We start from the raw sequence: 24,536 nt of genomic DNA on the forward strand, positions 1-24,536 counted from the left end.
TCTTGGCGAAGAGCGCCAAGCAGAACGAAAGGCCATATTTCACAGAGCACAGCCAGTGACACTGAATTGCGCTCCTGTCAAGGAACGCGAGGTGGTGTCTCTCACGGTGCGTTAGAGAAGTCTTTGCGAGGATGACGGTGGCGCCGGCGAAGATAAGCCCGAAGACGACAACAAATCCGTCCACTGAGTTGCGCATGTGGACGCAGGCGTGGTCACCCAGTTTGACTCCCAGAGACTGGAAGCCCGCCGCGCATCGCTCCAGCGCCAAAAGGAGCTCCTGGCGCGTGTAGCTTGTCGTGTAGTCTACCTGCACATCACAAGAAGAGCAGGCAGTTGGCACTCCTAAACATTTGCCAGACAGCACTGAAGGAAGCACAGCGCCCATGCTTCCTTGTCTCCGGTGCCGAAACCGTTCTCGGAAACCTAGAAGCCCCAGAAGCAGGCTCCTGACTTTTTTATTTTTTATTATTTACAAATACTGCAGGCCCTATTCGGGCCCAAGCAGGAGTGGGTACATACAACAACGTAAATTACCATTGCCAATTAGCAATTAAGAACACAATAAACATGTGCATACATCTTTGTAACACTATACGTAACAGAAATAAACATGAACGTACAACAGTGCAATACGTAAACAAAATAACAATGAAAAAGCGTAACGCAAAAGAAACTGCTCTCATTGCGGCAATTTTAGAGGTCAAAGAAAAGGTTATTTGAAAGCTGAACGAACGATTCTATTGTTCTAGCGTTAACTACTTCTTCGGGTAATTTATTCCATAGTGAAATTGCATGGGGAAAAAGAGAATATTGATGGATGTTAAGGTTACTTAATGGTTGCTTAATTGTTTTGTTGTGGTTTGTACGAGCAGAGCGCATGGGGGGCTCGGGTAAATAACATTCACGCGCTATTTTGTAGTGACCATGGTACAGCTGATATATAAATTTGATGCGAGATACAATTCTGCGATGAACTAGTTTTTTCAATTTCGCCCTGTCGCGAAGAACGGACACGCTTGAAAAACGCGAGTATGGGTAGTATATAAACCGCAAAGCTAAATTTTGCACTCTTTCTATTTTCTTGATTAAATATTTTTGATGAGGGCTCCAGATTAAATCCGCATATTCTAATTTTGGTCTGACAAGAGCTTTGTATGCTGTTAACTTAACGGTTGATGAAGTACGGCGCAATTTCCGTTTCAAAAATGCCAGCTTTTTTAGCGCGTTGCTGCAAACGTTTTCTATATGGGGTTCCCAACTTAAATTGCTTGTGAGTGTAACACCTAAATACTTCACTCGCTGGGTTTTATGAATATAAGAATTATTAATAATATAAGCAAAATCTAAGGGTTCTTTCTTGTTGGTAAATGTAATAGCTGCCGTCTTCAAAGTGTTTAGCTTCAGTCCCCATGTTTCACACCATACGCTAATTGAGTGCAACGCGTCATTAAGTCTTACTTGGTCGGAGTGATGATTTACATTAGTATAAATAACACAATCGTCCGCAAACAACCGGATCTTCACAGGCGATTGAACAGATAAATAGATGTCATTGATATAAACTAAGAACAACAAGGGACCGAGGACTGACCCCTGTGGCACTCCTGAGTGCACTTCCAGTGTACTAGAAACACAGTCTTTAACAGCAACGTATTGTTTTCTTGAGGACAAATAAGATTCTATCCAACGGATGATATTGCGTTCAATGCCCATTGAGAGCAGTTTAGTTACTAAATCGGCATGCGGAACTACATCGAACGCTTTGGAAAAGTCCAGAAACACTGCATCGATTTGACCCCTCATATTCAGCTCATTCATAAAATCATCCGTTATCTCAGCTAACTGTGTTATTGTGGATAAACCAGCCCTAAATCCATGTTGATTTGCATGAAGTAAATGGTTATTCTCTAAATGTGTTATAATCGCTTTAAATAAAATATGTTCTAGCAGTTTACAAGTTGTGGATGTTAAGGAAACTGGTCTGTAATTATTTAGTTCTAGAGGGGATCCAGATTTGTGAATCGGAACTATCCTTGCAAGGCGCCAGTCATCTGGTATCACACAGGATTCTAACGATGTTTTATATATTACATATAAGTACTCTGCTACCCAGATTGCGTATCTGTTAAGGAAAACATTAGATATTTTGTCCGGACCTGATGACTTTTTTATGTCTAGATTACGTAAAAGACTAAGGATGCCGTTATTGCTTAAATCTACTTCGGGCATCGGATTACGAAGCGTGTAAGGTTGCAAGTGCGCGTGCGATGCGTTTATGGTAAACACCGATTGAAAAAAGGCGTTAAATTCATTAGCAATGGTCAAAGGATCGTCAATGCCTGTGCCAGATGTTCTGATCTCTGTGATGCCGCTTTTATCTTTAGATAAATATTGCCAGAATTTCCTTGGTTGCTCTGACATGAAAGAAGTCAATGTGGAAGAAAAGAACTGATCTCTTGCAGCGCGCACTTTATCTTTGAAAGTGCGTACTAGACTTGCAAGTTGTTTCCTGTCACCCCGTTTTCGAGAGCGTTTTATTTTGCGTTTCTGATGTATCAGATTACGATCCATCCACGGGTACTCCCTGTTGATGCGCTTTTTCTTCAAAGGCACGTAGGTGCTTTCACAGTGCATGACTATGTCTTTAAACTTTGTCCACAGCACATTAACGTCATTTGTCTCATTAAAGGAAGGGAATAAAGATTCCATACAACTAATAATTCCGTCATCATCAGCATGCGTATAGTCTCTTACAAATGTGTCAGAAGGTTTAACATACGATCGCAAGCCCGAAATAGGACACTCAAGAACAAGTAACTGATGATCAGATATACCGTCCTTGACACTGACTGAGCCGTCTGGAAGCGAGCTACTTGCAAACGCAAGGTCAAGTACAGCAGAGCTGGAAATTCTTGTAGCATCCAAAACCAACTGGGTTAACGAAAACGTAAATGCAGTTAGTAGTAATGACTCAGCATTTTTGGAATCTTTGCCGTCATGTGAAAGGCTGCACCAGTTAATTCCTGGAAGGTTAAAATCTCCTGTTATAAGGATGTTGGAACGCGAATTTGTATTTTGCAGCAAATAATCATATAAGGAATCTAAGTATTCCTGAGGAGCATTCGGAGGCCGATAGACCCCTCCTAGTAATATAGTTTTTCCAAAAAACTTTATTTTGCACCATATGCTTTCATGATCACTGATGCCGTTTAAGCGTGTGAATTTAATGTTATTCTTTATTGCAATTGCAACTCCGCCACCCCTTGATCCTCTGTCCTTACGGATAAGCGTATACGAAGGAGGCATTATTTCTGAATTTTGCACATCGGAATGCAGCCAGGTTTCAGTTACCACTAGGACGTGTGGTTGATAGGTCAGAATTATATCTTCAAGGCTCTGGATCTTATTCAGTACACTGCGTGCGTTCAAGGAAACAAGCCGTAGCGTCTTGGATTCCCGTCATTTGTTATCTAGCTTACGCGTGTTCGCACGTGTGGGTCGATGAGAGGAAGTTTCGGGTTGGGCAGGCGTAGATGATTTGGACAACTCTATTCTGCGATTGCGCGTTGCGTCCCATACGTACAGCCTGTCATCAACTTTGAGCTTATCGAAACGAAGGGAAACCTTAGAACCATTGTTCTTTTCTTCAGCCGCTGAACGCCATAATTTTGCACGAATATCCCGAATGTTTTTTGAAAAATCTTCCGATATAGCTACTTTTGTGTCCTTTAATTTGAAGCAGGAAGACATAACCTTTGTTTTGTCTACGTAGTTAAAAAACCTCAAAATGATCGGACGATGTCGCTGTGCATGTTTTAGGCCAATTCGGTGAATACGCTCTATTGAGTTTACTTCAACACCTAGAATCTTTTTAAAAATTTCTTCGTTAACTTTCCGCTCCAGTTCTACTGAGTCCTCCTCTGGATCTTCCTTTACTCCATATATTACGATATTGTTGCGACGCGACGACTTCTGTTTTCGAGATCATCTACCTTTTTGGTTAACTCAAGAACTAGTTTGTTCGTGTTATTGCAAGCTTCGTCCACTTTCTGCAACCTTTGCTCACAATTCTTAGCGAATATGCTAGCATGTTGCAGCGTATATCCCGCTCTAGAAGGCCCTATCACATCACGTTCGCCGGCAGAGCTGTTTATATTCGGAAATGATAGATTCATTTAAGTGCGCCTCACGCAAGAGGAGGAATACCTGGGGCATGAAGTGCTTCCGACGAATTTGAGTGCGTCTTGCGCAAAAACTAATCTAATTCCTAAGTCACCTCCAACGCAGCAAACTATTACGCGTTGAGGCCTTTTAGATCTTGACAGTAGGTACCACGTGCGTCGCCAAGTTGTCCGTCACCGTAAAACAACGCGCTTACACGGGGCGCGTGTATTCTTTCTTTCTGTGTCCCGTGTAAGCGCTCTGTTTTTCGGTGATATCATCTACAAACTGGCCCGGCAACTGTAATTAATGAAGTTGTCCATCTAGCGTTAGGAGGAGGCAATTGCGTTTTAGTGCGTTATAACTTATAGTGACCATTCCCCGCATTACCGTTTTAACCCTTAGCGAAAAAAGGCTGCGCTAAAGATGCATTTCGAACACATTTATTAATTTCGTATATATTTTGCATTTTTTTGTTTCTATGCTTAAATTGCCATACGAATGCTTTCTAAGTGTGCTAGGAGAATTATTTTGAACATTCTTGCAAATGCAACAAAAATGCATTTTCTGTCCGCTTAGTATAATTATTATACATGAAAAATATACTAAAAATACACAATAAATACAATAAAAAGAGCTAAAAATATACGTTAAAGACATTATAAGTATACTAAAAATATACAATTAATACATTGCACTACATTAAACATACACTATATGCATACAATTAATGCATTAAAATATATTCAGTTCGCCTTGGCTTACAAAAAATATGCTAGTCAGAATCACCGGATAACACTGTCACCGACAAACTTAGGACGCCACAGAAGGGGCTTTTAATCGCATGGCCAAGAAGACCAGCAGCGCGCGTCCGAGCGGGAACGTCGTCTTCCTCGCTCCCACACGAGCCCAGTCATGCCGCTCAGCCGCATGGCGGCGCTCGCAGAATGTGAGCAGTGTGGCATTGCCCCCCCCCCCCCCCCCCCTTCATTTCAAGAGGCATCGCCTCGATGCCTCCGGCATGGGGGAAAAACAGTATGGAGGGAGGCACCACAAGTGCGAAGGCGCTTGTGGCGTCGCCACTGAATGTGAACCACGGCAGGGGCTAACGGGCGTAATGCGGTTTCAAGCGCGACACGTGGACCACTTCTGACTTTGGCGGTCGAGAAGAACGGACAACTCCTTGCGGGAACACTTCATAGTTCACCTCGCCGAGTTGACGTAGCACCTCGTAGAGGCCGAAGTAGCGACGCAGATGCTTTACAGAGCGCCAGCGCAAACGTATTGGGCTTTATACCCAGACGTACTCGCCGGGTTTGTAAATCACCTCCCTGCGGCGGAGATTGTAACGCCGGGCGCCAGTTGTCAGCTGGTGGCGAATGTTTTGTCTAGCAAGGTGGCCAGCGGCTTCTGCATCAAGAACGAATTGGTCAGCGCCTGTGGCAGACGGGGGGGCACAATCCGGGAGCAGCGTGGCGTCCAACATAGTGAGGGCGTCACGGCCATACACCAAACGAAACGGAGTGAAGCGCGTCATTTCTTGGAGGGCGGTGCTGTACGCAAGCGTAATGTAAGGGAGTATTTCGTCCCAGTTGCGATGGTCAGCGTCGACATACATAGACATCATACCTGCAATGGTCTTGTTCAGCCTCTCAGTCAGTCCATTCGTTCGAGGATGGTAAGCACACGTTTTTCTATGACTGGTGGCACTGAGACGCAGGACCTCATGTGTAAAAACCGACGTCTTTTTATGAGTGGTGCCACTGAGACGCAGGACCTCATGTGTAAGAGCCGACGTAAACGCGGTTCCCCGGTCAGTTAATACAACCGCGGGGCGCCGTGGCAAGCACAGTGTGGTGGACAAAGAACGGTGCAATTTAAGCCGCGGTGCCACGGGGAAGAGCCTTGGTCTCACAGTAGCGCCTGAGGTAGTCCGTGGCAACAACAATATACCGATTACCCTTGGAGGACATTGGGAATGGGCCCAGTAATTCCGTGCCGACTTGCTGAAATGGGATTCGTGGTGGATCAATTGGCTTCAGAAGGCCGGCCGGTTTTGTGGGCGGTATCTTCCGTCGTTGGCCCTCACGGCATTTTCTAACGTAGCGTTGGACGACCGCAGCAAGCCGAGGCCAGTAGAACCTGTGGCGGAGACGTCCGAATGTATGCAAAAACCGAGGTGGCCAGAATAAAGGTCGTCGTGGCATGCAGCGAGAACTTCCTGACGAAGCGCTGTTGTGACAACGAGGAGATACGCAGTTTCGGTCGGACCGTAGTTTTTCTTGTAGCGGACGTCATCTATTAAGAAAAACGAAAGAAGACCGCGCGAGAAGAGTCGGGGCGGAGACGGAGCGGTTCCTTCGAATTACTCGATTAGAGGCAGCAGTTCGCAGTCGGCCCTCAGGTGGCGGGGAAGGTCGGATGTGGTGACAGCGCCGAGGAAAGCAGAATCGTCGTCGGACTCATCTGGTTGACACGGGAGAGGAGCTCGGGAGAGTCTGCATCGCTATATTTCTGACCCGAATTATATACGATGGTGACGTCGAACTCTTGCAACCGAAGGCTCCTCCGCGCATACCGCCCCGATGGATATTCGAGGTTCGCAAGCCAACACAAGGAGTGATGATCGCTGCCGACTCGAAACGGGTGGCGGTACAAGTACGGACGAAATTTCGTGATTGCCCACACAACAGCGAGACAATCCTTTTCCGTGGTGGAATTATTCACTTTTGAACGGGACAAAGTGCGACTTGCGTATGCGATCACGCGTTCCACACTGTCTTGCCACTGCACAATCGCCGCACCGAGGCCAAAATTTCTGGCATCTATGTGCTGTTCCGTGTCGGCTTCCTCGTCGAAGCGGCCAAGGATAGGCGTAGATTTGAGGCGGGCCTTATGTTCTGTGAAAACTCTTTCCTGATCCTGGCTCCAAGAAAAAGGTTCGGAGTGTTTTGTGAGGCCAATCAGCGGCTCTGTGAGCTTGGAGAAGTTTTGAACGAACCTGCGATAACAGACAGTTTTAGCTGTGTGTACGCAAGTGCTTGCGTACGTAAAGCGCTACGGCGCTGCGTGCGCTTCGCTGTGCGCTCCAAGTATAGTTTTAGCTGACCGAGCGGTAGCGTCCCCCAGGCGCACGTAGCACCATCTATTGACAAGACGTCAAAGCACATCAACGCTCGGTCGAACAAAATTTCATCCGTGATTACGAATAACTAGTGTGAGTGCATTGGGAGCCTTTTTTTTTCAAGAAGAAAAACTATGGAAACCGAGAAAAATGCAAGAACTGGCTAAAAGCTATAAAAGTGCTTCGCCAGGTGTCGTTGCTACGAGGAAAACACACTACTTTAAGTTAGGCCTAGGAGCTTGAAAATCGCGAAATTACCTGAAAAACAGGGGCTAGTTATCGTTTATATCGCTAGGTGTGGGAAAGAGTAGGAGAATTAAAAGCGAACCGCTACCATTTGAGTGAGCTATTGCGTCGGAGAATCAAGCGGCTACATGTATTTATTCCGAAGCGGGCGAGCAGGGCGCCGCCATCTTGTCAACGTTTGCGTACGCAAGCCACGCAAGCGCCGCAACGCAAAGTCCGCTGGCTAGCGTACGCACGCAAGACGCAAGGCTTGCGTTCTGCGCATGCGCACAACCGTCCCCCCAAACTCCTTGCGTACGCTAAGCCGTTGCGTACGCACTGCTATAACTGTCTAATAAGCGCAAAGCCACAGAATACGCCGCAAGCTTCGTTTATCTGTTGGCTGAGGAGATGCAGAAACGGCGGTGGCCTTTTCTGGGTCGGGGCTAACGCCCTGAGTGCTCACAACATGACCAAGAAATTCCAGCTTCCTACATGCGAAGTGGCACTTTTCAGGCTTTAGAGACAAACCCGCGGAACGAATTGCCTCGAAAACAGCCTCAAACGTTTCACGTGCTCCTCGACGTATCGGAGAAAATCACGACGTCGTCGAGGTACACAACAAGGCAGGACTGCCACTTCAGGTTAGTTAGTATGGTATCCATCATACGTGGGAACCTTGCAGGAGCTGAACACAAGCCGAAAGGAAGCACCTTAAATTCGTACAATCCGTCAGGAGTAACGAAGGCGGTGTTTTCTCGGTCAGGTTCGTCGACCTCAATTCGCCAATAACCGCTACGCAGGACACGTGACCAAAAGTAGGTAACATGGCGGAGGCGGTCTAATAAGTCATCAATGCGCGTCAGTGGATATACATCCTTTTTGGTAACGTTGTTGAGACGTCTATAATCTACGCAGAACCGTAGGCTGCCGTCTTTCTTTGTAACGAGAACAACAGGTGATGTCCAGGATTTCGTCGATGGTTGTATGACGCCGTCGCGGAGCATTTCGGCAACTTGGCGGCGGATGGCATCACGTTCCTTTGACGTAACATGATAAGGACGCTGACATAGCGGTCTCTGGTCACTATCGACGATAATACGGTGCTTAGTTATTGGCGCCTGACGAACCTTGGAGGTTGACATAAAACAGTCGAGGAAAGAGTCAATAAGGCCTTCCACGCGGCGCTTCTGATTGGTCAGAATGTCAGGGTTCACGTCGGTCTTAATGGCTTTTGTCATGTCCTGTTACGCTGTTCCTGGGTCCGTGGTGGATAAGGAACATTGGCCGGCATGCTCGCCAAGTTCTTCAAAATGGGCAATCACTGTGTGTTTCGTCAAATTTTGGGGTTTGCAACAAAAGTTGGTCGCTAAGAGCTCGGTACGCGCGTGAACAAGGTCGAGATGGGCGCGAGAAACGCAAACTTGTTGAGACAGTAGTAGCGACAAGTTCGCTTCGGCAATGCCCCGAGTAACGAAGCTCGTATGACACTGGACTGTGACAAGCTTGCTCTCGGCGGTATCGTTGTGTGGTCGTCAGATATGCGTAGTGCTGTCCTGTGCGGCTCAGGGTCGGTATCAACGGCTCGCTGTGTCGTAAACGATACCAATTTCTTATGCAGGTTGATGACCGCCCCATACTCTTTAAGCGAGTCCATGCCGAGAATCAAATCTCTGGAGCACTCTCGTAAGTGTAGGTGTTAAAACCGTTTTAGGGATCGTGGCTAGGTCGGTGCTCATGATAGAAGAGTCGGCTCCGGTATCCAGGAGCGCTGACACGTCATAGCCATCTGCGACAACAATAAACAGTTATTTGACATCTCGTCGGTGAGATCTTTGGTGTCCTCGTCGATGGGGTCGTCGCTGAGGTTGTCGGTGTGGTAGTCGAAGCGGTGGTCGGTAGGGTCAGCGGTGGAATCGTCTTTGAGGTCGGCGGTGAGATAATCTATGAGGTCGGCGGGTGGAGTCATCGGCTTTCGGGTCGTCGCATAAAGTCGTCGGATGGAGACTGTTCACTCTCTGCGAAAACGGCGGTTCTACACCCGGAGGACGCCGTCTTCAGTTTCCCCCGAGGGGGGGACGTGCCTCTGAATTGGCCAGGTGCGTGACTGCGTGAAGCAACCCGTCTTGGCTGGCGTCGTGGCAGTTTCAAGGGCAGCACGTGATCGGCCAGGTACTGCTCAATTCCCCGTGGTCTCTCACCATACTGCGATCAAGGTAAGCCCGGAGGAAATCTTCTAAGCCCACTCTCCTGTATGGGGAGGTGCAAAGGACATGACCTGGCTCCTCGCAGTGGTAGCAAAGTGGCCGGTTTTGGGGTGCGCGCCACACGTCCGCTTTTCGAACAGGGCGCGGGTAATGCAGCTCGACGGGGGGAAGGTACCACTTCATTGGTTCTGCCGCAGGGAGGAATGCATGTGGCACTGGCGCTGGTCTCCGCAGGGCTTCACTGTAGCTCATGATGTACGGATACGGCTGCGGTGTCCGTAGGTCTTCTCTGTAGCTCACGATGTACGGCTTCGGCTGTGGTCCCGGTGGTGGCTGGACCGCACGCCGAATTCCGTCACGGATGGCATCGGTTACAGCTGCAACACTGGCAGGTGGAGCTTCTAAACAGAAGTTGAGAAGTTCCTCGCAAAGCCACACTCCGCACAAGCTCCCGAAGCGCCTCGTCTTCGGCGACTGGCAGTGACGCATAATAGTTGGTGGCCGCAACACTTTCCCGACGACCGTACTCCGCACTGCGTTCCTGCAAGGAACGTTCCATGCCCGTGGCTTCTTTGGAGAAGTCAGCGAAGGTTTTTGGAGGGTGCCGTATTAGGGCAGAGAAGAGCTGCTCTTTCGAACTACGCATGAGGAGGCGCTTCTTCGTAGCCTCGAGCATGGCAGGGTCAGCCCGATTGAAGAGGCGGGTCATGTCCACTATAAGCATGGCCACGCTCTCGTTGGACTGCTGTGACCTGGAGCTTCCGCATTTTTCTTTCTCTCGCTCAAACTGAATATCACGAGCAACTCACAGCGAAAAGCTGCCCAGTTGGAGAAGGACGCCTCGTGGTTCTCGAACAGCGTTTTCGCCGAGTCTTGCACTGCGAAATACACATTCATCAGCTTCCGCGCGTCGTCCCATTGATTGAATGCGGCTACACGGTCAAAACTGGCCAACCAATCTTCTACATCCTTGAACCGGTCACTGTGGAAGGATGGCGGCGCCGAGGTGCGAGAAGGACGACCGGCGGGGCACTGCCGGAGTACTGACCAGTCTGGCTGCTAGTGGTGGAAGTTAAAGCTCGCACAGGTTTTGTCAGTGGCTCAAACACGGGCTGCAGGCCTCGCAGGCGACGGCTCGTGTCACGACGCAGCTGGCGTACGTTGTGGTAAGGCGTGAGGAGGGCCGCCGAGAGGGGAACGCGCCGACAAAAGGGAGAGGCTCTCAGAGCGGCGTCGCGCGCGAGGTTCGGGAGCCTCGGCCTAAGCGAGGTGGAATGGTCTGATCAGGCGCATGTGTCGTAAATGGTTTCTCTGCCCTCATTGTGGCACTTTCCTAGTTAGCCACGGCAGCTTGCTCGATGGGCCAGCGCTGGAGGCGAGCGGGCATCCGAGCACCCTAAGCCAGAGCGGCTAACAGGACGCATGTGTCGTAAAGGGTTTCTCTCCGCTCGTTGTGGCATGTTTCTGGTTAGCCACGGCAGCTTGCTCGATGGGCCAGCGCCGGATGTGAGCGGGCATCCGGGCACTCTAGGCCAGAGCGGCTAACAGGACGCATATGTTGTAAATGGTTTCTCTCCCCTCGTTGTGGCACTTTTCTAGTTAGCCACGGCAGCTTGCAGCGAGCCGTGTGTTCGATATTTTGTGGTTTTCTTTTCCGTTGCAAGGCGTGTGTTTTATTTTGCGTTCTTTGTTGTTGTTTTTTTGTTGTGATATGTTGCGTCCTAAATGTGGCGGGAAAGTAACCTATTGGCTGAGAGTGTAGTTTTGGCGGGAGGACAAGGAGATGTGTGCGCACTAAGGAGAGCGCGGGAGGTTGTTTGGTGGCAGCCGGACAGATCGGTCGTGTGCGGCCGGTGGTGGTCCCCGGGTCGCGCAGTTGGAGGCGCGAGTTCCTTGAGCGGCAGCCGGGCGGGTTGGCCATGTGGTGGCCGACGGTGGTCCGGAGTCGCGAGAGTTTGGAATTTTGTCTTTTTTTAGTTAAAGCGGAGAGGCCGAAATCTTTCGGCCTTTGTAAATCAGTTTCGTAAATATTGTAATAAATAACTTTTTGAGGAAAGCCTTTCCAAGTGCCAACGTCAGAAGACGTGCACGGCTGTCTCAAACTCACCAGTCGCGAAGTACGTCCCTCGGGTCACTCACGAGACCCGCCCTCTACCACTCCACGTCAACATCTGGATGCAACAACAACATCGCACAAGAGAGAGAGGGAAAAATTCGTGACTGTTCGCTTTGTGGACAGGTGTGGCGTCCGCGCGTCGGGGAGAAGCGTCAACAATATCGTCGTGCTCAGCGTACATGAGATGATACCCAGCACGGCTACACCAAAATGTCACGGACAAACGTAGGGTGACAAAAATGGGCTCCCAAAAAATGGCTCCCACACGAGCCCAGTCCGGTCGCAAGGCGGCGCTCGCAGAATGTGAGCAGTGTGGAAATACTGATCAATGTTGTCAACAGCCGAAATAATGACTCAACTGGTTACAGGCATCAGGAGACGGACAATCTCAGAGGAACCGAGTTGTCCTCAAGAAGTCTATGCCAATGGAAGATCACGTGACGCGACCTGAACGGGAAAGATGTCGTCACATAGGAAATGCCGATGGAAAGTAACGTCAGCAAACAGGAACTGCTCCGACAAGCCTCATACTTGGTTTGCTTATATATTGCCGCGATTCAAGTATCTTGGCGTTATTATTGCCTCGGACCTACGATGGAACGAGCACGTGACAAACATTACCACAAAGGCGCATTCTGCTCTTTGCATGATAAAACGTTCCCTTCGACTTGCTTCACCGGAAACAAAACTTTTGGCATACATTTCATTTGTTCGTTCTGTGGTAGAATACAGTATTATTACTTGGCTGCCCTACACTAAACAATATATTGATAGATTAGAAAGTGTCCAGAGAAAAGCTGTCCGATTTATTTTCAACAAATACAGTCGTCATGAATCCCTCACACTGCTTCTGCAAAAAGCCGGCCTCTCTACAATCCACACACGAGCCCGACTGCTGCGGCTTAATTAAGTTTGTGTTCCTCCTTTTGAATGATCGCACAAAACTTGATAAGACTAGATATCTGTTTCAGCCTAACACACGTGTCACAAGAACAAAACATGAAAAACACCTATCCGAATACAGATACCGTAGAGTTACATTCAAATTTTCATTTTCCCCACATGTGATTCATGAGTGGCATATGTCGCCTCCAGAAATTGTGAACCAGATGTCCCCTGAAGCATTTCTATCGAAGCTAACAAGCCATCTTGAAAATTAACAAGTGTCACCATGTGCGCTTACGTGTACCTTTGTGTAAAATGAAAAAGTTCCTTCTCTGCTGTTTCAATTTTTCTTCTTTTCTTTCGCACTTTTTCATATGTATGTAAACCCGATCCTGTTACGGCCTCAAAGTGAGGCCAACAGTATGTACTAAATAAATAAATAAATATGGCGAGTCATTGGCAGCCTTGCTGGAGAGTCTCACCCTTCGAAGCCTTTTAAAGCTCTTGCAATACGCAAGGAAAAACCTAGTGCGTGCTTGTCAGAGGAATTTGCAGACGCACTCGTACGTCCTAATTCTTTAATACACACACACACACACACACACACACACACACACACACACACACACACACACACACACACACACACACACACACACACACACACACACACACACACACACACACACACACACACACACACACGCGCGCGCACGCACGCACGCACGCACGCACGCACACACGCACGCACGCACGCACACACACACACACACACACACACACACACACACACACACACACACACACACACACATATATATATATATATATAGGCCTGCTTCCTCCAGGCCTATCATGGACGTCCAGTGGCCTGCGCTCAGTGACCTGCGGCACCGGTGTGCACCAGGTCCCGACGGCATTACCAATCAAATGCTGAATAATCTTCCCTTGCAACTCAGGAAGGAGCTCCTCAACTTCATCAATCGAGTTTGGGAGATTGGCGATGTTTCTCCGTCATGGAAGGTGGCACATGTAGTTCCAGTACTGAAGCCTGGCAAAGACATGACATACCTTGCCTCGTATCGCCCTGTGTCACTGACCTCCTATTTAGCTTAGTTGATAGAGAAGCTGGTAAATGAACGCTTATGTGGTGGCTTGAGGACAGCAAGGCACTGCAAACATGTTTTGACAGAATTTCGCCGAGGTCTTATTGCCCAAGACAGCGTCTTAGACTTGGTGAGTCACATTGAACACCAGAGCGCTTTCGGCCTTTCCACCTTAGCCATTTTTCTTCGCGTTGCGAAAGCTTACGACAACGTGCTTCAGAGCTCAATTCTAAATAGCCACATGTTAAGATTCATTTACATGTTTATAAGTGATCGCGCGGTTCGTGTACGGTTAGGGAGTACATTAAGCACAAGAAAAGGTTGTATCACGAGGTGTGCCTCAAGGAAGTGTTCTTTCCCCAGCGCTCTTTAACGTCGTAATGGCTGGCCTTCCCGATTCGTTGAAAAAAAAAGTTGCAGAAAAGTGCGTATGTCAGTATATGCTGACGGCATCTTTATTTGGATTACTGGCTACCAGCACAAGTGATTAGTCCTGATAGCTCGACAGGATCTACTTTCGGCACAAGCTTATCTTCAAGGTGTGCGATTGTCTCTGCCAGTGAAAAAATTCGGCTTTGTTCTGTTTCCAGGTGTAGGAAGACCTCAAGCGCGGATCAAGATAGACCTCGTTCACTCTTGCATCCGTCAATTTAACAACACGCGTTTCCTGGGTGTCATTATTGACTCCCGTCTACAGCGGCTAAAAGCTGTAGACGCGATTGTTTTATCTATCTTCGCGTCTCAATGTGATGCGTAGAATTGCACGTGAGCAATGGGGAAACCATCCTTCTTCAATGGTCAGTCGCATAATGTATCAATTACCTTTAATTTCCCCCTCGGCACCAAAACTTGAACGTCTCGAAGTTGTCCACAGAAAGGGCCTAAGAAGAGCCTTTGGAGTTCCCCAGGTGGCTTCGAATAAGGCAGTATTTCATGAGTCCCTATCGAAACCTCTTAACCTTATCGCTTCTCAGAGACTACTAATGCATCTTGACCGCCTAGGAGAGACGTTAGCTGGGTAATCCCTTCTCCAGCGGCTCTGCAAGAGATATGAATCGAAGGCTTACTTGGCACTCAATACTCTCAGTTCTTTAGGCCTTAATGTCCGAAGGCTAAGGAAACGTTGAAATCTCCCTGGTCTTTTCCGACCCTCGACTGTTAGGTCATAATTCCCAATGCGAGCGCATAGCGCAGCTCTCCTTTGGTAGCAACGCGTTCGCTTGTACTTGAACACTTGGAAACAGAGTATGCCCGCCATCTTCAAATTTTCACGGATGATTCTGTAGACAAGGTCAAACAAGCTAGCCCAGCGGCTTTTTACATTCCTTCGTTGGACTGTAAGTGGTCCGTACGATTTACTGCTGTCGTATCCTCCACAACGGCTGAAAGTGTTGCTATTGAGGCGGCTTTACGGAAGATAGGGTCTTGTCCGGTGCAACCTGTTGTCATCCTGATTCAAAATCTGCCCTTCAGAGGTTAGAGCGCGGATTCCCTACTGACGCCTTGTCCATAAGCTCTCTGCGCTTGGCGCAGAACCTGCACAGCAGAGGCTTTACTCTATATTTCCAATGGGTGCCATCTCACATAGGAGTCAACGGTAATGAGGTGGCAGACAATCACGCCCATAAAGCTCTCCCAAGGATTACATCAAAAAAAAGTACCTCAAGGTGGAAAAAGTCGCTACAGGAAAACGGTGCTCGATCATTTCAGTACCCTGTGGAGTGCGTCCCACAATCCATGTGTGACCAAGGGACTGAGAAGACCTCAGGCGATCCTACTACATCGAATGTACAACGCGAAAAGGTATGTGGTGTTCGCTTCCTTCAAGAAGACAGGAACCCGTCACAGTACAGTTCAAAACATTGTCTATCCGAGTGAAAACCAGCCATGCAGAAGGGAGGCTACACGCCTTCTTTTAACATTTCTGCAGGACACGGATCTTGTTTCTAAATAGTCACAGCAGGAACGGACTATGGCCTACTGTGATTGAATATGTGCATACATGGTGTCTTGCGGAGTGGACTGCGTTATACTGTGAGTGAATGTGTGCAGCGATTGTGTCACTACAATGGCCTATGTTCTACTGTGACTAAATATGTGCATAGATGACTTCTTCAGTGGACTTTGACGTGGACTGTGTGGAGTGATTGTGCGTATGAATGGTGACTGCGGGAGAGGAATGTGTGCTATTATAAGAGACTGCGAGCATAGCGGGGTAGATGCGACAGGCTTTAGGACATTGTTAATATAGAAGGGACGCGACGGTGGAGCAATTGCCGGCAGATAAAGCAAGCCTACCCCCACCTGTAGCATTCAACACCTCAACTCAACTCAACTCAACTCAGGTTCTTATTATTTAAAACTGGTCAGTTGCATTGTATTCTTGAAGCCTTTATTGTTTCCCATGCTAGTATTATTGTGCCAGTTTAACTGAGATTTATTTGGTATAAATGCAGCTGTTTTCTGTGAGTCTGGGCGTACTCCTTCCTCACTAACGATGTGGCCTGGAAACAGGAGCTCTTCACAGACAAAGTGACACATCTCAGCTTTGAAGGTTGGGCCGGACGAGTTGACTGCCGCTAGTACTGTTCGAAGCCTTTTTAGATGGTCTTCAAAGTTCGAAATCAAGACAACGACGCAATCTAAATATACTTGCCAAATTTGCCACTTTAGGCGTGACAGTACGGTATCCATTAGTCGCTGATACGTCGCTGGTGCGGAACAGAAACCATACGGCACACCTTGAACTCGAAGAGGCCATCCGGTGCGATAACTGCGCTCTTCTCGCGATCTGTTTCATTAAACTCAATTTGCCAGTAGCCGCTCATGACGTCCATCGATGAGAAACACTAATCGTGGCAGACCCTGTACAGTGTGTCATCGATGCGGGTGAAGAGTTAGACGTCCTTCTCTGTTATGTTGTTCAAGCGGCGGTAATCAGCGCAGAATCGAAGAGGGCCGTCTTCCTCTCTAGAACAACTGGTGCTGCGCAGGGGCTTTTTGATGGCCGGATGACGTCGTCGCGAAGCGTTTCTTCCACTTGGTCCCGCATGGCTTGCAGCTCCCGCGGCGACACACGGTAGGGGGTTTGGCGGAGAAGTCAGGCGTGTCGGTCGGTTATAATGCGATGCTTGCCAATCTGCGTATGCCGCACCTTTGGCGATTAGGATAAACACTCGCTGTAGCGTCGAAGTAGATTGAGGATCGCGTCTTGTCTGTTCCACGGCAGGGCTGGGTTTTTCTCGAAGACGTGCTGGTGATCTTCTTTGGGTTCATCTTCTGGGACCACTTCGGAGAGGGTGAAGTCGTCGTGAACGTCGGATAGTTTGTCCAAGAACGCAGTCGTCGTCTTTCCTTTGTTAACGTGCCCGTATTCTTCGCTGAAGTTCATCAGAACCACTCCAGCTTGTCCAATGCGGAAATGTGCAATACCTCTTGCGCTGTCGAATCCTCGCTCTAGAAGCAACTCTGTCATCCGCTTGATGTGAGCTTGCATGTTCTTAGAATACGTGGCACCTACAGTGACCATGACACAGGATCGGCGTGGGGCGCTTACTTTTTCATCCAGGACAGTGAGGGAACACTGCTCATGCATGCTTGTGATCGAAGGGAAGGCCTCGTCGTCAAAGGCGTGATCAACTTGGATCGCAGGTACATGATCGCCTGATGCTCATTAAAGTAATCCATGCCCAACATGATTTTGCGGGAACATTGCTGCAGCACAGCGAAGGTCACAGGATATGTAGGTTTCTTTGCTGGTCACTCGCGCTGTGCATCGTCCCGCTCTCGTGATGAGGTGGCCTCCTGCGGTGTGGATTTGTGGGCCATTCGAAGCGGTCGAGGCGTTCCTCAGCTGAGCGTTGAATGTTCTGCTCGTCAAGAAATAATCGACTCCTGTGTCGATTAGAGCGGTAGCTCTGCGGCCGTCGATAGCCACTTCCACATAGGTATTCCAGCTCTGGCGTTGCACGTCGTCCTCGCCGTCTGGTCACGGCTTCTTCGGGTATATAACTAAAGTTTTGGCGTGCCGTCGGTGCTTTTCTGGGTGGCGGCGTCATTCTTCAGTCTAATAGCATCACAGTTTAGCTCCGGTTTGTATGTGGCATGAGAGTATTGAGTGCAGCGTCTTCATGAGGCGTGGTCGCTTGAGGGTCTTCGTCGTTTCCTTGGCAAGCAACCTGGCATCTACAGGTTGCTTCGTTTATTTTCGCCTACGTAGGCTAGGGTACTTTCCTTGCACAGCCGCGATGTAGCTGCGGCGCCGTGATGCAAAACGTGTGGTGTACAGCGACAGGGAGCTGGACAGACGGCTTGACAACACGTACTCCTCTCTCCGCAGGCCACCGCATTGACTCAGTGGTTACGGCGCTCGGCTGCTGACACGAAAGACGCGGGTTCGATCCCTGCCGCGGCAGTCGAATTTCGATGGAGGAGAAATTCTGGAGGCCCGTGTACTGTGCGATGTCAGCGCACGTTAAAGAACCCCAGGGAGAAGAAATATTCGGAGCCCTTTACTTCGGCGTCTCTCATAGCCTGAGTTGCTTTGGGACGTTAAAACCTATAAACCATAAACCAATCCTCTCTCCGCATTACTTACATTGCGATAATGTTCACGAAGGCGGTTATTTAAACAGCGACCAGTTTGTCCTACATATTACTTTCCACATGAGAGTGGAGTTTGGTGCAGCCTTCCTCATTTTTAATAATATAGCTCGAGCGCCTTATAACAGCGATAAGCGTGCAACAAGGCGAGGGTTCGCGCACGCGCATGAAGGGAGAGCATTGTCTGCTATGCTGTTCCGATCACGAGGATACAACCTGCCGCAATATCTGTTCGCCAAAACAGCGGCGGGCAGTAGAGGACATATGCATGACTAAGAAGCGGCGCTAAGTCGGGCTTTCCCTCTTTCTTTGTAGCGTGAGCTACACTGGCAGAGGTTGAGCAGCTTCGCGTGGCTCCTGGAGAGCCGTGCTGAGCGTGCACGAGGAGCGGTGACGTCACACAGCGCACAGCTGGCGCGCCTCGCCGGTCTGGTCATCCTCTAGAAGCCCCACGACGTGACCAACCGCGTGACTGGCCACGTGACCAACCACGTCACCAGCCACGACGCCGCCCCGCCGGCAGCTACTCCGCACTACTACATTGGGTTTTTTAACGTGCACTGACAATGAACCGTACACACGCCTCCAGAACTTCGCCTATATCAGAATTCGTCCGCCGCGGCTACGATCGAACCCACGCGTTTCGGGTCAGCACCCGAGCGCCATACCCACTGAGCCACCGCGGTGGCGGCATTCAAAGGAATCATGGTCGCTGCGAATAAAAATTAGGAAATCTTCAAAGTATCTAAAAGCTTTCGCTACCTGCATGTTGTCTAATCTGTCTCTAACGAATTTGTCAAGTTTTCATAAAATGAGGTCGCTTATTATCAGCACAATACACAAACCGATACATATCCCTTCTCTTTGATGGTGGGGAATGTCGTTCCACATGAAAAAGGTACCAAAAAGCGGCTAGCGGCAATACCTGCTGTGCTTTTAAAAGCAATGTTGCCAACCTGGTCACTGGTATCTTGGGCACATTTTAGTAGCATATTATGAGGCACAGAATATTACATGTCTTTGATAACAACCAAGAAAGAGCCAAGGTTATCACATTTCACAGTTTAGATAAAATCAAGAACATCGCTAGAAGTTTTCTGCAATAACAGGCCATCTCTTTTAAGCAGACTGAGCTTACTTTGCGGGAAACAAGACAACTGCCTTTGCCGCTTACCTTATGCTGACACGACCCAAGGAGCACAAGTAATTGGCCCAATATTGGAGCCGTATTGGCAAAGGCCGGCCTTACAAAGGACCAGGATGGGACCATCCTGTTGCAATACTGGGCCGATGACCTGTGCTGCTTGGGGATAGGTCTAAATGGCCTCTCCTGTATATGGTAAGAACACACCAAGAAAACCTTGTTTCAGATTTGAAATGCTCTTAGGAAATGCAGAATTTAAGCTTGCTAGACAGTTTTGGTTCTTGTAAAGCAGCGCAGCGACTGGAAGCCAAAGAAGAAAGCGACAAAACACAGCGCTGACGCATCAGAGATTGTGAGGCTAGGTACGGAATGCATAAGCACTCCTTTTGCTATGTCGGAGAAAGAGCATGACTACATGAAATCTAGATTATGTGCATCGACAAATCATCAGCACGCTCAGAATTACGAGCCTTGTAAAACTTTAAGTTTCTCTATATTTTTCCGTTTTTCTGCGATACCAGCGTGTTCTTAAGCATTGGTGCCCTGAATAAAACCATTCTGTTATTAGTTCAGCGCTGTGTGTTGTGAGGAGCAAAACAGAACGGTACTGAGGCAGGCGACAACACAGGGCGGTACTCACAACTGAACACTTACTAAAAAAACAGCACAGCTTATATGGATCAGTCACGCGTGTACTCAGGCAAGCAATCGCAAAGGGAAGATGAAGAAAGAGAGAACAGTTCAATGGCAACCGTGACGAAAGCAATCGGTGTGGCGAAGGGAAGGAAACTGAGCAAGAATGACACAACCTGCGCAAAACCAAACAGAAACCACCTAGTGAAACGCTGACAGAAACGCTAATTCTTTGTTGTCCCGTCCTTGTTTGGCTTCGAGCCTTTGCGCCGGTTTACAAGAACCATGTCTGACCAACTCGCCCACGAGTTTATGTTGTGCACAGTTTTATCGCTTGCCTCTTAACTTTAGGTGCTTTAATGCTTTCATGGCAAGCAAACACGAAGACAAAGCGCTATAAGATTTTTACTTATAGAGATACCATCTCAAAACCACGTTATTTATAGGCGAGAAGCAGAGTGAGGCCGCTCTCCTTGAGGAAGGTCCGGACTCGTTTGACTAGTTGGTTGGATGGGGCAGACTTTGAGCGAGAAAGAGCGTCAACACCTTCAGGGATGCAGCGATGGTGCTCACAAGGCGCGATAAGCTGTGCACTAACGAGAGAAGTTCCGATGCTGAGCGCTTTGGCTTAACTATGAACTGGTAGCAATGGGTGGTAGGTTCAGCGGTTTCAGGTAATGAATTTGGTTCTTTGTTGAACGCGGCTGCAGCTTGATGCTATTGAGAAGATGGATCAACTGTGGGGTACAGATGACTCGGTTGTACGATCAACAATGCGGAGGAACTGCTCGAGGCAACGAGAAGCTGCCGGAGCGTCAAACTGGTGAAACAGCTGCGCAGCCAAGAATTTTCTGTACAGAGTGGCTTGTCTGTTGGACTCAGCTTTCTAGATTTTGCACAGTCTTGCTATGCGATCAATGCAAAAACAAATGCAAATGGAACTCAATGCCAAAGAAAAAAACATGAAACGCTGTTTGTTAATTGTAACAAATTTGTAGTGTACCAAATTTCACTGTTATGTGGACGACAATATGCAAGAAAAAGTGGTCGCTGCTTAAATACCCGCTTTCGTGAGCATAATCACCAGGTAAGTTATAAGAACCAAGACGGAGAGCTTGTGAAGCATTGCAACGCTTGTAAGAAGAGCAGGCCGTTTGGTAAAAGCAAGGACAGGCGCAAACGAGAAATAATTAAGCAAGATAGCCAGATTTCTAAAGAGAAATTGCCTATCTACGTTCGCGCTTATTTTCGCATATCTTGTGATGACACGGCAATGCTGCATGTATAAATTCTTGCATATGTTTTCAATTAAAGTTTATTCATTTATATATTTATTTCGTTGTTCTGAATACCCCCAAAAGGCCCTCCTTTGAGGTTATTACATAAGGTGGGGGGAGGGGTCAGTGTAAGAAACATGTACAAGGAAAATCATTAAGAAGAAAAAGAACATTATACAGGCAAAGGATAACATGGAAAAATTAAGCACCAGAGAGTAAATAATTAAGGAGGTGATAGAAAACAATACGAATTATAGGATTAAAGAAAACGAGAAGGCAAACCGCGAATGAAAATAGTACAGTGTATGTATTAGGCACGAAATAACAGAAGTAATAGCAAAAATATAGTAACTAGATAAGAAAACATTTGAAACAAATCAAATATTTCAAATGCAAACATCGCTGCTGATGAGAACAAGAAATATCGAGGCGTTAGATTCAATGGCTATGTGCGCTGGTAGACTGCTCCATCCCATGATAGTCCGTGGTTTGAATGACTTTGCCTGTGCAGATGAACGACAAGAGATGTGTTTATTTTTGTGCGAATGCTTGAACCCCGGAAAGAACGCTGATGGTGACTGGAACACACCGTGATGTAGCGATGGATGGTAGTACAGTTTATGGAAAAGTGCTACCCCTGATAGTTTACGGTGGTAAGACAAGTCTTCTAGATCGGAGCGATTTTTAAAGCAGCGACGCCTGTTTTATGTGAGCAGTCTGAAAAAAAAAAATAAATCGCGCAACATGGTTCTGCAAGGACTCAATGTTAGCGACGAGATGGGCTTGGTCAGGGTCCCAGATGGCTGATGCATATTCAATCTTCGGACGCATGATTGTGATGAACGCGTTTTTTTTTTTGTGGTGCGGGGGAGCCAGCCTTAGGTCATGCTTTAGTAGGCCAAGTGAGTGGTTGGCTGATGCTAAAGCTAAATAATTGTGGGTAAGCCATGTTACGTCTGATTGCAGGTGAACTCTGAGGTCCGTAGTTACTGCTGTGTGTATACTAGTTAACCAGTTCCTTGTCTTGCTCTACTGGTCAGGAATGGATACTGTCCTGAAAAGGCAAACCTCTTTAGTTTACCTAGATGACGGGGTCTTCTCTGAAACCTGACAAGCATATTGAACAACGGCGGATTATATTCGATCCTCTGTTGTCGCCGAATTTAACACGTCAGCCTGTAAAAAGCCGCTCCCGCTACGAACTACTCAAGTTCTCGGCCACGTTGCGAATGCCGATGGTGTCCAATCCGATCCCGGCAAAACTGCCGCCGTAGGCGAAATTGCGCTTCCTACTACAGAGAAAACGCGCTCAATCTGTTCCGTGGGCTGTGCGCCTACTACCGAATTAATTTATCGCCGAACTTGTCATTCGACAGATTGCCGAACACCTGACTCGTTTGCACGTGGGGATACTGTCACATCTAATAGGAAGTTTGATAGGGATAGTATTAAAGATAGGGATGATGTGAGCAGATTTTTATGGAAAAACTCTTGGGAGAAGGGGCCCTTGTCACATGTGATCGGAAGTTTGAAATAGAAGTATGAACTAAAGAAGTTTGGAGAAGACGACGAGGATTGCGATAAGCAAGACGTGTGATAACCCAAGAATAAAGAAGATGAAGAAGTATTCGGTGAGGTGGGAAGAGATGATTAGTGAAGAAGAGAAGACGAAGATGACGATGACAAGGATGACGTGTACCAACGCCAAGGTTATAAAAGCGCGAGGAATAGAGTGGCACGGGGGATGGGGAGAACAGAGAAGCCGAGGTTCTGTCGGGTCAGGAACACCTCTGCTCGGAGAGAGCGACGCCGGCTACTGCTCCGGTGACCTCGAGTTCTACGCCGTCGCACCGTGGACTCCCTGCCGTTCCTGAGCCCGTTCCGGCTAGCGAACGGCTGACGCAGCCACCTGCTACAGCCAGGGGTATCTCCAGTGCTGTTGCCACCCATCCTAGTGGTGCCCACAATGTCAACATCAACAGCATCGCCTCCATAGGCATTCAGACCGGGAGCTAGTGCGACGCCGCCAACGATGCCTCCAGCGACGAGAGGCTGAGCACTTCGAACTCCATCTCGGCGCCGGCTACCTGGATGCCATTGACTGGACCCATGCAACGCTTTCTCACCACCGAACTGTGAGCACAAACGCCAAACGCTAGTAAACTGAGTGTTCCCGGGTCGTGTGTATTTGTAGTCTATGTTTTGTCTAGGTTTTGTTAGTTTTGTGTGCGTGTATGTGGCACGTAGGGAGTAATAAATGTGCGTCTGTGCGGGTACACCTGTCGCCTAGCCCATTCCTTCGGCCCGAGTGTTCTCCAGGGATCCGTGACAAAGTTAAGTGGTGAGCCTGCCAGGATCATTTCCTTGTTTTCTTTTGTTTTGTCTCGGATCTTTCCGATCTCTCGACGGCAGAAAGTATGGATTTGGTAAAAACGTTAAAACTGGCTCTCAAGCAAGGGTAAAGCAAGCAAGAGGCAATGCCCCTCTATGGCGAGGAGGCAAAGAAGCAGAGAGAGATGGCAAGTAGGCAGAGAGAGGAAAGGGCGCAAGCACACATAGACACTCGCGGGGCAGATGAGCGGGAGGATAAAAGAGCACGCGAGGCAGAAGAACAGGATAAAAGAAGGGTAAACGGGAGAAAGAGTTTCTTTTGTGGAATCAAGAGCTTGTCGCGGGAGGATGAGGAGGTCGCGGTCGATTATCAGCGTTCCTTAGCGAGTACAGAATGTCTTAGACAGGCTAGAGTTTGTCCATGAAAGCTGATGGCTCCTTCTGGTGACAAAAGAGATGATTTGGACGCATATCTGAAACGATTCGAGCGGATAGCTTTGGGGCAAAGCTGGGAGCACAGTGAATGGGCCACGGCATTGAGCATGTGTTCAGTCGGGGAGGCGTTAAATGTATTTGGGAGGATGCCTGCGGGTGATTCCATGGACCGCGAGAAAGCAAAGAAGGCACTCCTGAAAAGATTCAGTGTTACGGCAGAGGGTTGTCGCGAGAGATTCCGCACCGGAAAACCTGATGATTCTGAAACCTATAAACAGTTTTCCTACAGG

At 48.3% G+C, this 24,536-nt stretch overlaps 1 protein-coding gene across 2 annotated transcripts in view; it reads right to left on the bottom strand.

Annotated features, from left to right (window-relative positions):
* LOC144097582 (putative 4-coumarate--CoA ligase 2) overlaps positions 1-24,536 on the bottom strand; it is a 365,926-nt gene that overhangs the window by 198,121 nt on the left and 143,269 nt on the right. For both annotated transcript variants that reach the window (XM_077630250.1, XM_077630251.1), the window contains one exon: positions 106-307. In XM_077630250.1, the coding sequence (XP_077486376.1) occupies positions 106-307 (202 nt within the window). The remainder of the gene's footprint in view (positions 1-105; positions 308-24,536) is intronic.

Source organism: Amblyomma americanum, chromosome 7 (genome assembly GCF_052857255.1).
Source record: "Amblyomma americanum isolate KBUSLIRL-KWMA chromosome 7, ASM5285725v1, whole genome shotgun sequence".
Lineage (NCBI taxonomy): Eukaryota > Metazoa > Arthropoda > Arachnida > Ixodida > Ixodidae > Amblyomma > Amblyomma americanum.